The sequence below is a fragment of the Amblyomma maculatum genome, chromosome 10 (assembly GCF_055883805.1).
Source record: "Amblyomma maculatum isolate TAMU_Amacu chromosome 10, ASM5588380v1, whole genome shotgun sequence".
In the NCBI taxonomy this organism is placed as follows: domain Eukaryota; kingdom Metazoa; phylum Arthropoda; class Arachnida; order Ixodida; family Ixodidae; genus Amblyomma; species Amblyomma maculatum.
The window spans coordinates 131,247,390-131,264,743 of NC_139353.1; the positions used below are offsets into that span (position 1 = coordinate 131,247,390).

At 44.1% G+C, this 17,354-nt stretch overlaps 1 protein-coding gene and 1 pseudogene across 1 annotated transcript in view; one reads left to right on the forward strand and one right to left on the reverse strand.

Annotated features, from left to right (window-relative positions):
- The window catches only part of LOC146177469 (uncharacterized), a 34,439-nt gene extending 33,629 nt beyond the window's left edge, over positions 1–810 (reverse strand). Inside the window, exon 1 of the mRNA XM_084581573.1 lies at positions 699–810. Coding sequence (XP_084437699.1) covers positions 699–810 — 112 coding nt within the window. The remainder of the gene's footprint in view (positions 1–698) is intronic.
- Positions 811–3,530: 2,720 nt separating this feature from the next.
- Positions 3,531–13,451, forward strand: LOC146177470 (uncharacterized; annotated as a pseudogene).
- Positions 13,452–17,354: the final 3,903 nt, after the last annotated feature.

Sequence of the window (17,354 nt, forward strand, 5' to 3'; positions counted from 1 at the left end):
ATTTTTTGTTGCCTTCTGTTTTGTTGGGCAGGTTGGAGAAGTTATATCATGGTCGTCAGCATTGCAGAGGCCACATCGTTAGGCTGGTGCGCCCCCAGATGCTGGTTCTTGTTGAGATGGGAAAGGGTAGGATCTACGCATGTGGCGAGGGCGGAAGCAACTGCAGCAGTAGACTGCACTGGGTTTGTATGAACAAGGCCGTAAAATGTAACCTTAATAGTACAAGCACGCTGGTAGCGTTGGTGGGCCTTGCAGGATGACTCTGCAAGAGCATCCCTCTCCCATGTAACGCGCTTGAATCAGTCGGTGTTTGGGACAGAATAATTCACGCTGAAGGGTGGCCTGGCCCTGAATAATGTCAACAGTGTAAACAACGCAACGCTGTAAGTCTGATCCCTCAACCAAGTACATCTGTACTGCCATCGATATCTTACTAGTAACTGTAATACACCATAGCGTTTGCAGACGTTCTACAGCAGCCATAGTCGGGAGTCACAAAGCAATTGTGTTGGATTTCTTTCTGGCCGTAAAGCCGCGAAAGCCTTTCGTTCCGAGGCATGCATCCAGATTCGCCTGAACAGTCCTGTTTAGTATATCTGTGAGGCTCTTGGTTGCCAGATATTTGACTGTTATTTTGTAGCTCGCTGAGTTTGAGGTAGCCAGAACAGCGTGGTCAATCGTTCGGCAGGGCCGCTTGCCTTGAGAGCCGCCGCTGGCAGAGCAGGAACCCGGTGCAGCGTCAGCCGAAGGACGCTTTTGAGATGCACGAACGCCCGGCGACACGAATAGCAGAGCTGATGACAGGTCCATGGGAGTACCCGGCTCTTCATGCAGTGCGGCTGTAGGTCGATTGAGGATTATAGACTAAGTGGCCATAACAGCGTTTCGCCCAGAGGGCAATTAAATCGCTCACTGCCTGGCGTACATGTGCGGAAGGCGGGACAGGCTCTTTAGGTGGTAAAGTAGTAGCACGAATCTGGACGTCTGGCCCATGCTCAGAAACTGCAGGTAGTGCCGTTACGGCGCCTGTGCTGTCGACGAATCTAGATCTGCCAGCGTGTCACTGGGGGGGGGGGGGGGGGGAGCTAGGCCTAGCCTCGGTGCGCAGTTCCGATGCAGAAATGACTGCGTGGTATTTGGTGTATGCCACGCAACCAGATGGCGACTGAGCGTCTGGAGCCTCCTCGGACGACGTGAGTGAAGACCTGCTGCTTAAGCGAATAGATTCACGCGGTTGGCAACATTTTCTTAGTGAGTTACTTGATCGCCACAGAGAGAGGGAGAGAGAGAAATTCTTTAATGGAAAAACAGATAATTTTGCCGGCGTTTAGATTTCGCTGGCATGCTGTGTGTGGGTAGGGGAATTCGGGAGGGAAATATTAAAAAGAATAGTGAGGGAAATAATAGAATTGAAGGAGGAGATAAAACACGACCATGTAATACGTGATAAGGTGCTTTGTGGAGTAATGATATAAAATTAAATAATGAAATGCATGATCCGACAAGTGTGCTTGTAGAGTCTACAGCTTGAAAAATGCCTGAGGGAAACATGCGATGTGAATTTAGAGTTTGTCAAGGAGTCGAACGTCTTTCAAATATGCAAATAAAAAGTTCATCGCGAGTCTCTGTTGCCTAGGGCAAGCTAAGGGACCTAAAACACTGTTAATTGTTAAAGGCACTGGGGTGAGCTTCTCCATGCTGTGTTCATAGTTTGCACGCTTGTCAGCGTACGCAGTGCCCTCAAGTAGGATAAGTTCCACAGTTTATATCGAGCCATAGTTGTCACAATACGGGCTGTTCATTTCACCGAAACGGTAGCGTAATCCATTTCTGTATGCACAGTTTAGACGAAGTCGGTGATAGAGTTTTTAGTTGGCGAGGATATTTCGGAGGAAGTCTTATTTTAGATGTGGATCAATTGAATAAAGAAATTGGTAGGGATGCGTCGGCATGCTCCAAAGTCGATACTTTGTTTCGGAAGCAAATTTTTTAGAAAGTTAAGATGCATCAAATTTCGTGAAGAAGGTCCTAATGTTTCTTTGATGTTGGTGGCCTTTGCGAGCCGCTTCATTTGCTTTTTCATTGGCTTTAATGCCACAGTGAGCTGGTATCCACTTAAATGTTATGCAGTGGCCTGCGGCAATAGTCAAATGATGAAGATACCCGATGTCAAGGGAAACAGGATGATGATTGTTTTTCTTCAGCAGGTTATTCAGGATTTGCAGAGATGCTTTGGAATCAGTTAAGGTAACCGATCTCCCGGGATTTTGGCGCAGGATATAGGAGAGGGCTTATAATGCTATGGAGCTCAGCTGTCGTAGATCGCCACACAGCTGTGTTGACTCTCATTAATAGACTTTGCTTGTCAATAAATATATAGCGGGTAATATAAATGAATTCTAAAGTATTAATGAGAGGGTGGCAGGCATCGTAATTAGGATTATTAAGCGGTATAAACTGAAGGTTGTACAGGCCTATGCACCTACATGTACTTATGATGGCCAGGCAGTTGAAGCTTCTACGAAGACGTAGAATTGGCAATGCGAAAAGTAAAGACGCAGTATATTGTACTAATGGGCGACTTCAATGCCAAGGTAGGGAAAAAGCAGGCAGGAGGCAAGGCAGTTGGTGACTATGGCATTGGTTCTAGGAATAGCAGGGGGGAGTTACTAGTTGAGTTTGCAGAGCGCAATAATTTACGAATCATGAATACCTTCTTCAGCAAACGGAAGAACCGGAAATAGACATGGAAAAGTCCCAACGGCGAGACTAAAAATGAAATTCACTTCATAATGTGTTCAACGCCCGCCATTATGCAAGATGTAGATGTAATGGGGAAAGTGCGATGCAGTGACCACAGAATTGTGAGATGCCGAGTTAGCCTAATGTGAAGAAAAAACAGGACAGATTAGTCATAGGGCTTAGTGAGGTTAGGAGGCCGAATGGGGCAATACTGTACTGAAGGACGGGCATGTACTATGTTATCGAGATTTACCGGAGAGGCGAGAACTAAGAGTAAGTTTCCTTATCAATAAGTATATAGCGGGCAATATAGATGAATTCTATAGTATTCAGTGGGCACGGGAACAGTGACATCGGCATGCCTCCAATGCTTCGCTTCTTTACCGTGCAGGCTATGCTGGCGCTCGCCATATCAACTTCGCCGGCTGCAGGTACTGACTCGACATTTTTCCCTGGTGCGGTGATTGCAAGGTCTGGGCTTCGGTTCACCGGCAACTTCAGCGTTCCACCCAGCCAGGCTTTCCTGCTCATCGAATCCCTCCTCCACACCCGTCCAGCGTCATCGACGATGGCATCACCACCCACACCGGATTTAAAGCGACAACACGCTGGCTTTCCCTTCAGTGGGCACGGGAACAGTGACATCGGCATGCCTCCAATGCTTCGCTTCTTTACCGTGCAGGTTGGTATACGCATTATCCTTTGCACGCTAGGAAATGCGACGATCGCTGTTTACTTCTGTTCCCGTGCCCGCGGGTGTGCTTCATGTTGCCTGTGAATGCATTTCAATGATCTCTCTGCTTTTGCGCTCTGGCGACATCGAATCTAACCCGGGTCCGATGACTCGCTCCGAGACCTCCCTTGACATAGGTAACCTGCCAGACAATCCGTCCGAACAAATGAAAGTTATGTTTAAGATGCTTAAGGATGTACATTCTCGCACGTTGCAAAGCTAGAAAGATCAGGCCAAATTAGCCTCTGATATTAAGACATTAGGAGTAGTCAGAAGAACATTGATTCAAAGTTAGCTGGCATGCACAAGAGGCTTGATGAACTCGAGAAAAAGACAGAGAAATTCGACGACATGCATCGGGAACTTTCATCTTTAAAGAAATCTGTAGAAGATCAACGTACTCGAAATGCTTTGCTGCCGTCTCGCCTTGATGAAGCCGAAGATAGATCGCGACGTGAAAATCTAATATTTAGGGGTATACCCGATGAGAAAGTTACTTGGGCAGATACTGAATCTAAACTCCTGGAAGCCTTGACTAAGATTGTCGAAGTACGCCCCTCGAGTCCCATTCAGCGTGCACATCGCCTGGGTGTTTTTTCAGACTGCAAGTGCCGACCAATCATAGCTAAATTTTCTGACACTAAAATTAAAGACAAGATACTAACCCTTCGTAACCAACTTAAAACGGATAACATCACTATCAGTGAAGATTTCTCACCGGCTACGTGCCATGCTCGGAAAAAACTTTTTGATTTCGGAAATTATCATGCTGGCCCTCACTCTTTTAAGATACGCTATAACAAGCTTCACATCAATAAAAAAATGCTTCATGTATAACCCTACCACGGACACTGTTGAAGAAATCACGAAGAATCGTGAAGAACATGAAGAAATCGTGGCGAATCGTCTGGATCGGATTCTGTGGCTCGATCTTTCGCTTCACCGTAGGGAATCGCGAGGCGTAGTGGACAGTCGATATCTGTTCTTTATACTAACGACCGCAGCCTACTTAACAAGCACACTTCTTTATCCTCTGCCATAGACACATGCTCAGCTGACATCATAGCGCTAACGGAAACCTGGCTCCCAACGCATGTTTCAGATTCCGAAATTTTCCACAACGATCATCGCTACTCGGTATATCGTTGCGATAGAACAGCCAAACGTGGCGGCGGTGCTTTACTTGCGATTTCTAAAGACATTCCATCTTCATGTATCCCTGTCTTCAGCGAATTAGAACTAATTTTTGCGTCGATAGTGATAGGTCATCTTAAATTGAATATTGGCGTCTGTTACCGTTCTTCCACTTATTCGTCTACATTCACTAACGACCTTCATGATGCTCTAAATCTTGTTCGCGCACGATTTCCTTCATCACCACTTTTTCTACTTGGGGACTTTAATTTTCCAACAATTTAATGGACTGCTCAACTGCCTTCTTCATCTCCCCCCTCGTATCAAGCTAAAGAATTCTTACAACTATGCACCATATTTTCACTAAGTCAGTTAGTAACAAAAACCACTAGGACGCTAAATAACGCTTCGAACATTCTTGATCTAATTCTAGCAACTAATCCAGAGTTAGTTACTGATATAACACATCTTCCAGGCATCAGTGATCATGTCTTGCATAATTTTTTTCATTAATATACCACGTCCAAAAGCGGAAAAAATAAAAAAATCCATCCTAGATTACAATCGCGCCAACTTTGCCGTTATTAACCATGAACTGGACATATTTGTTGATTACTTTATTGCAAACTTTGACTGCTGCTCTGTCGAGGAAAACTGGATATCATTCAGAACGAAGGTTCACGAACTAACTGATAAGTATATCCCTAAGCGCATCGTCACCTCTAATCCACAAGCACCTTGGCACAACTCTTACATCAAACGACTATCTAAAAAAAAAAACGTTTAAACCGCCGCACGAAGCTCTCACCATCTGACACGGGATGGGCTAAGTACAAGTCTGCTTCCGACGCTTACGTCAACGCGATCAAACTAACAAAAAATAACTTTTTCTTTACCACATTACCAACTATTTTGAAAACGAGTGTTAAGAAATTCTGGCGCGTTATACACCCGACGAATGACCAATTAATTAGACTACAAGAAGCCTCCGGTAAACTTATCCCCAGTAATCTTTGTGCTTCCGTGCTGAATGACACATTCGTTGAAACCTTTTCCTCCCCTTCAAGCGTTAATCTGCCTTACATACAGCACCACATGTTCCCGACAATGCCACTTATAACAATCGACCCACCTGGCGTAGCCAAATTAATTAACTCTTTAAAAAATTATTCTTAACCTGCGATGCGATTAGCGCTAAATTCCTAAAAAATACTTGTGCTTATAGTTCAGTTATACTAACCAAACTTTTTCAACAGTCACTCGACACAGCAAGCCTTCCTAAAGACTGGAAAATTGGGAAGGTGGTTCCAATTCACAAGTCCGGTGGTAAGCACTCCCCTCAAAACTTTCGTCCGATTTCGCTCACAAGCACATGCTGCAAATTACTAGAACATATCATATTCAAGCATGTCGTTACCTTTCTCGATGAGAATTCATTTTTCACACCTGCGCAACATGGTTTTCGTCAAACATACTCATGTGAAACTCAGTTACTTGCCTTTACTGATAAGCTATACCGCATACTTGACAACTCATCGTTTGCTGACTGCATTTTTTTGGATTTTTCCAAAGGTTTTAATAAGGTATGTCATAAATTGCTGCTACATATATTGAGCCATCTTAATCTCAATCCTAACGTCTTCGACTGGAATAAATCTTTTCTTCTTAACCGTTGGCAGTTTGTACATGCTAGTGACACTAATTCACCGATTACTAACGTGCTATCTGGTGTTCCACAGGGATCGGTCCTGGGACCCCTACTATTCTTAATCTATATTAATGACCTTCCTTCTCTAACATTCACCTTTTTGCTGATGATTGTGTAATATTTCTGGAAATAAATAACGTTAACGATACTGACACTCTCCAGTCAGACCTCAGTTTGGTGTCAGACTGGTGCAATGCATGGAATATGGAATTAAACATTAATAAATGTAAAGTTTTGCGTGTTTCCCGTGCATCTAACGCTCTTCCTTCATATTATCTTAATGGCACTCCTCTTGACTGGGTAAAAACATACGAGTACCTAGGTATTCATATCACTCAAAATTTAACATGGTCTATTCATATTGACAACGTTATTAATAACGCTAACCGCATGTTAGGATACCTACGTCGGAATTTCTCTGCCGCTCCCTCATCTCTTAAGCTTTTACTGTATAAAACACTTATACGTCCTAAACTTGAATACGCATCATCAATATGGGACCCTTCACATGAAAACCTCATATATTCCTTGGAACTAGTCCAAAATAATTCCATCCGCTTCATTGTTTCAAATTACAATCGTACGGCAAGCATCACAGCCATGAAATCTAACGTTTCACTCCCACCGTTATAATCTCGCCGTAAAATTGGTCGCCTAACGCTATTTCACAAGCTATATCATCACGTTGCGCTTCACGACTGTTTCATATCACCCCCAGAATACATTTCACATCGCATCGATCACCGCCACAAGGTTGGCATCCGAACCTGCCCCACAAAATCTTCTTTTCAGTCATATCTTCCCCACATATCTGTGGAATGGAACCGCCTTCCCCCCGATATTGCAGCCATTTCAGATAACAAAACCTTTCACGACGCAATAGCTAACAATGCTTATTCTGAAGGAATTTGACCATATGTGATATCTGTTTCCACTGTGTTGTGTAAATTGATTTTATGTTATTTACGCTTTGTGAATGTTGTTTGTTTTATTCTGGAGGAATTTTATTTTGTACTACTTGTTTTCACTGTATTATATTCATTGTTCTCTATCATAATTAACCCATTCCCCTCTGTAATGCCTTTGGCCCTGAGAGTACAATAAATAAATAAATAAATAAATAATAAATGAGAGGGTGGCAGGCATCATAATTAGGCTTAATAAGCGTTATAAACTGAAGGTTGTACAGGCCTATGTACCTACATGTAGTTATGATGGCCAGGCAATTGAAAGCTTCTACGAAGATGTAGAATCGGCAATGCGAAAAGTAAAGACGCAGTATACTGTACTAATTGGCGACTTCAATGCCAAGGTAGGGAAAAAGCAGGCAGAAGACCCGGCAATAGGTGACTATGGCATTGGTTGTAGGAATAGCAGGAGGGAGGTACTAGTTGAGTTTGCAGAGCGTAACAAGTAAGTATCATGAATACCTTCTTCAGCAAACGGAAGAACCGGAAATGGAGATGGAAAAGTCTTAACGGGGAGACTAAAAATGAAATTGACTTCATACTGTGTTCAACCCCCGCCATTATGCAAGATGTAGAGGTAATCGGGAAAGTGCGATGCAGTGACCACAGGACGGTGAGGTGCCGAATGAGCCTAAATCAGAAGACGGAACCCAACAGATTAAAAGAAACCCTTCAACGAATTAGTTGGCAGAGGGAGGGCAGAAGAATTCAGGATCTCGCCACAGAATAGATATTGAGCTCTAACCGAGGATGGCGACATTACCTTAGAAGCAATGAACACTAATTTCAGAAATATCATTTCTATGTGCGCTGCAGAAGTAGGCGGTAGGATAGTTAGAGAGGATACCGGTAAGCTGTATAAGGAGACGAAATATTTGATTTAGAAACGCCAGTGTTTGAAAGCTTCCAATAAAACAGACCAGATAGAATTGGCCGAGATATCAAAGATAATCAATAATCGCATGGGGGCCGATATAAAGAAGTATAACATGGAGAAAATTGAGCATGCTGTAAAGCACGGGGGAAGCCTTAAAGCGGTAAAGAAGAAATTGGGTATAGGCAAAAACCAGATGTATGCGCTAAGGGACAAGGCGGGCAACGGCATCACGAATATGGACAGGATAGTCAAAGTAGCCGAGGAGTTCTAACCAGATATGTAATAGATCCTAAACATCTCAGGAAAGCGAGCATCCAAGAAGAAAAACTAATGAGCATGTTTTCAGGCAAAGCTTCTGGTCCTTTGCACTTACGTCCTTCTCCAAATTACTATTACGAAAAAAATTAATGTGGATTTAGACCCAAGAGAACATTTCCACGGGCTAGTTGGTGCATGAATAATGAGGATAAAAAACAGCGCGAAAAAAAAAATACGTTTTATTAGACTAATTGCTGCCCGACTCGTTCTGTTTGCTTTTTGTGACAATAAATTCCTTCTTTCCGTCAATAAACACCAATTGCTAGTCAGTGCCTGTGTTGTGTTTTCACGTCCTTGTTTTCACTTTGCTTTTTTGTTCTCATTATAAATTCGAGTAATTTACCTGCTGCGTAGATAGTGCATTTTGTGCGTCCCCCTTACCGAATGATATTCGAGTCCCTTCTTGTGTTTACAAACAAGCACATTAGTACTTTTTGTTATTTCTTATAGAATAATTACATATTCTCAACCCTGTTTTGTTAAGCATATATTTAGCATCCGATTTGCAAGCAATCCTCTCAGGTTGCATAGAATACAAGATGTTTTCACAGGTGGATCAGTTTAAAGAAATAACCCACCACAGACCTATCAATAACTAGCTCAATTGAATTTCAAAGAAACGATAGTTGTACTATTCAGAGCAAAAAGCGCAAAACTCAACACTTTTAAGTGAGCTCTTTTAAGTGATGACCCACCACAACACAAATCGATCAGAGCCATTGTGTGCTTCAGAGTTACTTAAGCCACACAACCTTCCCATTTTTTACCTGAAAGCGCCAGAGTCGATCAGCAAGTAGATAAGCACCGTATAACGGAGCACAGCGGCGAGCTGCGCGCGAAAACTCAAGTGCTCGCTGTTAGCAGTTCGGCGCAGCTGTCTTCTGCCAAGCTGTTCCAGGAACCGGACCACATTGTACTTTCTTTTGAGCACCGATATCGTCTTCCTGTTTTATTTTTTGAACATTGGGTCTTTAAGTAAAAATAAAGCGCGAAGGGTAGGACTTCAGCTGGATCGAATACGACATACGCTCAATGATACTTGAGGTAACAGCGCGGAACGTGGACGGGAGCACAAGATGCACAACAAACATGCCCAAGCTGCTACTCTAGCTCAATGATACGTCGTGTGAGAATATTTCTATTGTTCTTATCGTTCCCGCAGAACTTTCATATTGCAATAAGGTGCTATCAGTGCAAGTCCCGCTTATTATGAACTTCCAACCTTCAATCAATGGGGCAGAAGCCTTCCAAGTGTCTTATCAGAAATAAATTTGTAGCTTCTCGCGAGAACGGAAACACAAGAAACGTAAATCCTAAATAAAGATTTCTTTTATCGCACTGGTAAGGAAGCAGGTAAGAAAGGGGTTGCACAATATGACATGCAATAGCAACGACTTCTGGTCACATTATTTTGCTTATTTTATGCCTTTCTCTTCTACTGGAAAGAAGGCGGCACCACGTTTCTTCTCATTTTTTTTCACAGCGCAATGTAGAAAGCGAAAAAAACTTGGACAACGGACTAAAAACTAGGTGCGATTTTGTCCGGTTCCCGCAGCAGCCTGGCGGAGGAAAACTGCATCGAGCTGTACATTGAGCGCATTAGCATATTCTGGCTGACTTCGGAGCTGTGCTCCATCATAAGGCGCTTGTGGAAACCCGGTCGACGGTCGTGCAGTCCGTAAAAAAATAAATGGCAGTGTGTGCAGGCGCACACTTCCGACTCTAACGAAAATACATCTTTAGAAAGCCTTTTGCTTTCAATACTGACAATTTTCGCGGTATAGAAGGACGATCTAACAGACCAGCCAAAGTATCAATGGCAAATGAGTTCGTTGCCCCACCGCCATGATGCACATTTTATGGCACTAGACAGCTGTGCTCGACTGCCGCGGCAACCCCTTTTTGACGGAGACGAAAAGCAAGTCGTCCATTTGCTGTGCGATGTTAGTCCACATTAAAGAACCCCAGGTGGTTTAAATTTCATTAGCCTTCCACTATGGCGTCTCTCACAGCGTAAGACGCTTTGGGACGTTAAACCCCATAAGGCAAACCGAAACGAACCCAAAGCGCACTTTTGGACTGATAGCGAATGTATCCTGGAATATCCACAAGACATCGTGCATAATTAAGCTTGGCGTTCTAAAGATTGCTTCAGTACGTCCTTCCAAACTGCATGCATCTGTTAAATAGTAACCTGCAAGTAAGAATGCCTTAGTTATGTACGGCTTTACAACTACATCAGGTAGGCTTTCATATAATGTAGCGTAGGAATACATGCTATTAAGCACAGATGGGATAATGGAAACATAGAAAAAAGATTAGTTTAAAGCGAGTAGCTAAGAGCGTCATCCGCAATGGGAGTCGGGGAAATGGTGGAAACGGGAACCATTAAGATGTCGCGTCATAACCATAAACACGTAACTTACGTATATCCCGATTTTTAGTCTTTTGCTTTACCGGTACACTTAGACGCAGTTTCACATAATTTACATAAACGTCTTGAAATAGGCAACGCAACAAAATATTTGTGAAAGATTGACTAAGTTTAGCGTAATGGTCTACACTCGAAGCTCCTCATAGCGTTTGTACTATCAAGTTAGTATACCATCCGATTCCTCCCCTTTTCCATGTCGTGTTGTTGTTTAGCCTGTGGCTGGGAATGACGTTTACAAATGGCTCGTCCCACTTTTTCGCAATGACATACTTCACAACAAGCGGGAAATCCAGCTGCGATTATGCAATTGAAACCTTACACAGTGACTGTTCTCGGTTTGTGCGTGGGCGTGTCGTCCAGAGTCTATCAGTGTTAGGATCCTGATACCTCGTCCCCGTATGTAAGCCATAATTGTTGGCTCTCGGGCTACATTGCCAAGATAGAAGATAGCCGCTATTGACATTCATAAAAGATTCGTGTGTAATTTCAAGGATGTGATATTTTAGCGTGTACACAAGGTTCTGTAACAGTGACAGCCTTTAGGCACTTAAAAAACTGATTTAGCATGCCCTTCTTTCCTTCATTTCTTTGTCTTTATTGCCCTGTCCCTGTATATGATTGCTGTCGCCAAGCTAACGTCTTCGCCTTTTCATTCTCCAATTTCTCTCTCGGAAAGAAGAGCATAGTGACACGGTTTTTGACGGCAGTAAGATGTTTGCTTCAATTGAAAAGCCGTCATGCAAGCTAACACAAAATAACTGTAAAGCAACATGTGCCTACGTTTGCTTCACATGTTAATTTTATTTTATTTACATTGTACTGCATAACTTATGCTGTTCAAGCAAGATGGGCAAAATCGCACAAAAAATGGTTTTCGAAGTATCCAGAACAATAGTGCAATTCAATAAATCGAGTGAATGGGCACGAACAGTTCATAGACAAATCATAAGAACAGATTTACACAACGCTATCAAGGACGTTTACAAATTTTTAATTTTCAATTGCTTTTTCTGGTAACAGCTTGGTTGCACTCCATGATAGCTAAAGAGAAATATAAGAATTTATATTGCTTCGTTCTAGTAAAGTATAAAAGAGCCAAGGCGCAATTATGCTTATAGGAGGTTTATAGAGTTACTGTGTTACGCAATTCTCTTGTTAGATTCTAATTTATTTTTTTAAGCAATGAATGAAGGAAGTTCCATCGAGTATTTTTCTTATTTGGAGAAGTTGTATTTGATCGGAATTTTTACAGTAGATGGGGAGTCAGCATCCCGATATTTGTTGTGTATAAAACGCACTGCTCGTATCTGTACTTTTAATAAATCTGAAATTTATTTCATGGTGTGCAGATCCCAGACTATACACGCGTATTCGAGTTTATACCTGATTACTAAAATCAATTTGTTAGCTCTTGTATGTGTTCCGGTGGGCGTATGACGCAATGGGTCCGCACTTTGGTTTGAATATGGCATCATACACATGCCGTGGCCAGTTAAACTGAGCGGAGAACTTATTACAACGCTACGTATTTGCAGTGCCATCATACACTGAGAAATAGGACTGTTATTAAAAGAGTATATTTAAATGTCGTTTTTTCTTCCCTGCTGTGCGCATTATTACCGCTTTTTCCACATTAGTGACCATTCAGCAATTCGCATACAAGTTCATAACATCGTTAAGGTCAAAATTTAGCATGGCTTGATCATAAGTTGACAGAATCGGTTTATCAAGCATGTTGTCAGGAGCGAACAGCCTCATATTACCACTTGGAAAAATGGAACACATGAAAGTTCCACTTATTTTCTGCCTTTCTGCTAATGAATAACTGCAGTGCAAGGATCCTTCAACACACCATGTAATCATATCACAAAGTGATGCAAATCCCCATACACGAAACGAGTAAATACCACAATGTGCGTACTAGGTAACTTCAGCTCAATATTTTGTGCGCCTTTAGCTTATCTGCTGAAGTTCACACCCTATATAATCTAAATTCAATGAATAAATTGCAGCGCAATCGCAACACGCTATTCATTGTAATTCTGAAGCCATTCATGTTCAGACAACCTTACTAGCAACACACAAGATTTTGTGTTCTTATGTTTATTTTTGTTCACTTTTCATCACTAAAAATCAAGTACCATGGTATGACAGACGTTACATCCTCTCGCTGCCTCGATCACAATTTGCTGCGCCCAACATCAACCTACTTCTCCCTACCGCGCCTACTGAAATTTCCTGCACGAAAAAGGCGCGAAGTTTCATGCTTTGTGCAAGGTCTGTGAGCATAAAATGGTTTTGCAGCCCTCCACTATGAAGTCCCTCCTAGCTCATGTAAAACTCCATCTGCGAGCAGACATATTATTACCGGCATCCTAAGGTAGGTGGGGGTGACGCAATTAACCCTTCTAATAACTACGTCGGAAACCTAAATCAAGCAAGTGGACAAGCCCAAATTATGCTTGCCTCTGTGGATGATACATGTGCCCTAAATAAGCGTTCCATGGGCTTCCGCAGACCCCATTCGTTCAGCATGACTATATAGGCACCTTGTCGGATACTTCAGAAACTTAAATTTGGGCCTATCATGCTGAATGCGACCTGCCCTGCTACATCCACTGGAGGCTCGACATTATCCCTAGCGGAACTGAAAAACAAACGCCTCTACGGGAAGCGAGCGCGCCTGCATGCTGCCCTCGTCGGTTCCTTGTAAGGTACTTAGGCAGGTTCACCCCAATATTGGGTTTTATGTTGGAGAAACGTCCTAAAGCTTAATGAAAATAATGACGTCCACATTAAACCACTCTCAGCAAAACGTCGGCTACTGCGCGGTTAGATAACGGGCAGGCCTGCATGCTGTGCGTAACCGATCTCTTGAATGGTATTTCATAAATGATGTAACAGAAACTGGAAACGAAGCACTATGGTGGAACGGTAATCATTCATCCCAGTTGGGGCTGTTCACAAATAGCCATTGCACGTGTTTTATTCGATACAAAGTACATATTTCGATACGAATCACGCGTGTCTGCAATTTGCTACGTCGATCGCGTTCGGAAATTGGCGGATGCTGCATAAATGCGGGCTCTAATCACGAAAAATAGAGCTAGTGCGAATGGTCATCATCGTCATCAGCCTGACTATACCCAGTGCAGGGCGAAAGCATCTCCCATATGTCTCCACTTAACCCGGTTCTGTGCTAGCTGCATCAACTTGACCCCTTCGAACATCCTAATATCATCCGCCCACCTAACTTTCTGCCGCCCCCTGCTACGCTTTCCTTCCCTTGGAATCCAGTTTGTTACCCTCACCGACCATCGGTTATCCTTTCTTCGTACTACATGTCCTGCGCATGCCCATTTCTTCTTGATTTCCACTAGAATGTCAGTAACTTGAGTTATTTCTCTGACCCAATCTGCACGCTTCCTATCTCTTAATATTGCCTCTACCATTTTTCGTTCCATAGCCCTCTGCGTTGTCCTCAACTTACGTAGTCCTCTCTTGGTTAGCCTCCACGTTTCAGCCCCATAGGTGAGTACAGGTAAGATGCAACTGTTGTATACTTTCCTCTTGAGCGATACCGGTAAGCTGCTAGTCATAATCTGTGAGTACTTGGCAAATGCGCTCCATCCCAATCTTATTCTTCTTGTTATTTCTTTTTCATGGCCCGGAACTGCGGTTACCACCTGTCCTAAGTAGACATATTCGCCTACTACTTCCAGTGCTTCGCTACCTAATGTAAACTGCTGTTCCTTCTCGAGGCTGTTGAACATTACCTTAGTCTTCTGCATGTTGATTTTCAAGCCTACCTTTCTACCTTTCCTGTCTAGGCCAACAATCATTATTGGCAGTTCATCCCCCGAGTTACTTAGCAAGGAAATGTCATCAGCAAATTGCAGATTACTGAGGTATCTACCCTTATCCCTAACTGCTCCCATTCCAAGTCTCTGAATACTTCCTCTAAGCAAGCTGTGAATAGTACTGGCGAGATTGTGTCTCCTTGCCTAACACCTTTCTTCGTGGAAATTTTAGTTTTTTATGCAGAACTATGGTTGCTGTGCAGCCACTATATATACCTTCCAGCACTTTCACGTACGGCTCGTCTACCCCCTGATTTCGCAATGCCTGCATCACCGCCGAGGTTCCGAGTCAAATGCTTTTTCATAATCAATGAATGCTATGTATAAGGGCTGGTTATATTCCGAGCATTTTTCCATCACCTGATTGATGGCATGGATATGATAGATAGTAGAGTACCGTTTCCGAAAACCTGCTTAATCCTTTGCTTGATTTCAGTCTAAGGTTGTCCTGATTCTATTAGCGATGACAGTAAGCTGATTGGTCTGTAATTTTTAAGGTCCTCAGAGTCCCCTTTCTTATGAATGAGGATAATGTTTTCATTCTTCGATGGTGCCGGTACCGTCGATGACCCCAGGCACTGCGAATGGTACTCATTATTAAATGCTGCTGTGTGTGACTGTGTGTGTGTGCGTGCGTGCGTGTATGCATGCGTGCGTGTGTGTGTGTGTGCGTGCGTGCGTGTATGCATGCGTGTGTGTGTGTGTGTGTGTGTGTGTGTGTGTGTGTGTGTGTGTGTGTGTGTGTGTGTGTGTGTGTGTGTGTGTGTGTGTGTGTGTGTGTGTGTGTGTGTGTGTGTGTGTGTGTGTGTGTGTGTGTGTGTGTGTGTGTGTGTGTGTGTGTGTGTGTGTGTGTGTGTGTGTGTGTGTGTGTGTGTGTGTGTGTGTGTGTGTGTGTGTGTGTGAAAAACTTTATTTGGCTGAAGCTTGAGGTAGCTGGGGCAACCTGACGCAATCACTGGGTGGGCTCCTGATTACAGGAGCCCATTGGCGACTTCCGCGGCTCGGGTACGGTGCACCAGGGCCTTCTGGCTTGCCAGGTCGGAGCAGTCGAGCAGGGCTGCCTCCCAGTCCTCCCGGGTGGAGTTGGGTTTGGGGGTGAGGTTCGGGGTTGACTGGCATGCCCACACCATGTGGAAGGTGCCCGAAGACTTCTCCAAACAGCCCCTCTCGAGTCGGTGATGATGTCTCGCGAGTCCTTGTCTGCCGCGGCTAACGCGATGGCAACTTCTTCCGCATGTGTTATGTCTTGAGCTCGGAACGTTAGGCCATTCACAGTGAGTTTTTGATGGACAACTGCGACCATGTACCACCCCCCATGGTGAGGGCCGGAGGTGTTCAGGTAGAATATTCTCTGTTTGTTCCCTTAGTGACAGGTCAGAACCTCCACCCGCGCAACGCGCCTGTCACTGTGGTCGCCACGTGTCATGTTGGACGGATGAGGACGTACGTGCAGGGCGTATCTCCAGATTTAAGGAATGCGTACGCGCTCTTCTGTGAGTGTTTAGTGGTGGATGTGTAGTCGGGCTAATAGGTGGCGTCCGGACGGTGTTTTTGAAAGCTTTGTGTATTGATTGGTCAAGTGCGCCTCCCGGAGCTCCGCGAATATGTTTATCATCCCCAAGCCCGTGAGACGCTGGTTGGATGTGTTGGTCGGGAGATCAAAGCCACGCTTCTACATCTTTCTGAGAATCACTTCGAGGGCGTTCTCATCAAACCTGCGCAGGTGGAGGTAAGCAGTCGAGTAGAGGACTCGACTGGCCACGAATGCATGAGCCAGCCGCAAAGTGTCTGTGCACCGTAACACCCCCATTTGTTGGAAACCCGGCGCACCATCCGGCCCACCTCGTCCCCACCTTGTTGAGTTTCGCTAGTGTTGTATCAACCCATCGATGTTTGTGGATAAGGAGACCAAGTTCTCTTATCTCATCGTGTTCGGATATCGTACAACTGGCCAGGGATAGTTCTATTTTGGTGGTGTACTTAGGCGACGGGCGAATGAGCACAAATTCGGATTTGGATGGTGAGCATTAAAGGTCGCAGCGGCGGGCGTAAGCGTCTACAATTTCCGCCACTTGCTGCAGGTTGGCCTCAATGTCTCCAACCAATCCGTGTTTGGCCCAGATGGGTATGCCGTCGGCGTACAGCGCGTGCTGGATGCCTTCGACCTTAGCCAGCTGAGCCGGGAGTTTCAACATGGCCAGATTGAAAAGTAATGGCTAGAGGACCGCGCGCCCTGTAGGGTTCCTCTCGTTCCAAGTTTGTATGGGCCGTGTTCTTCGTCTTGTATTTGGATGAAAGATTGTCGATCCGAAAGAAACTGCTTGATTACTGAAATGTGTTATGTCCACAGTTCGTCTGGGAGAGATGTTGCAGGATGATTTCGTGTGTGACATTGTCGAAAGCCCCCTTCAAGTCAGGGGCGAGTACTGCCTTATCGTTGAAGGGATATTCGACAGGGTTGAGAATTTCTCGGTCGAGTTGAAGCAGAACATCTTGAGCGGACCTTTGCGGGTGGAAACCGAACATGGTGTCTGCGAATGTATGTTCATTTACCAGACACCCAGACAGCCTGTCCGGCAC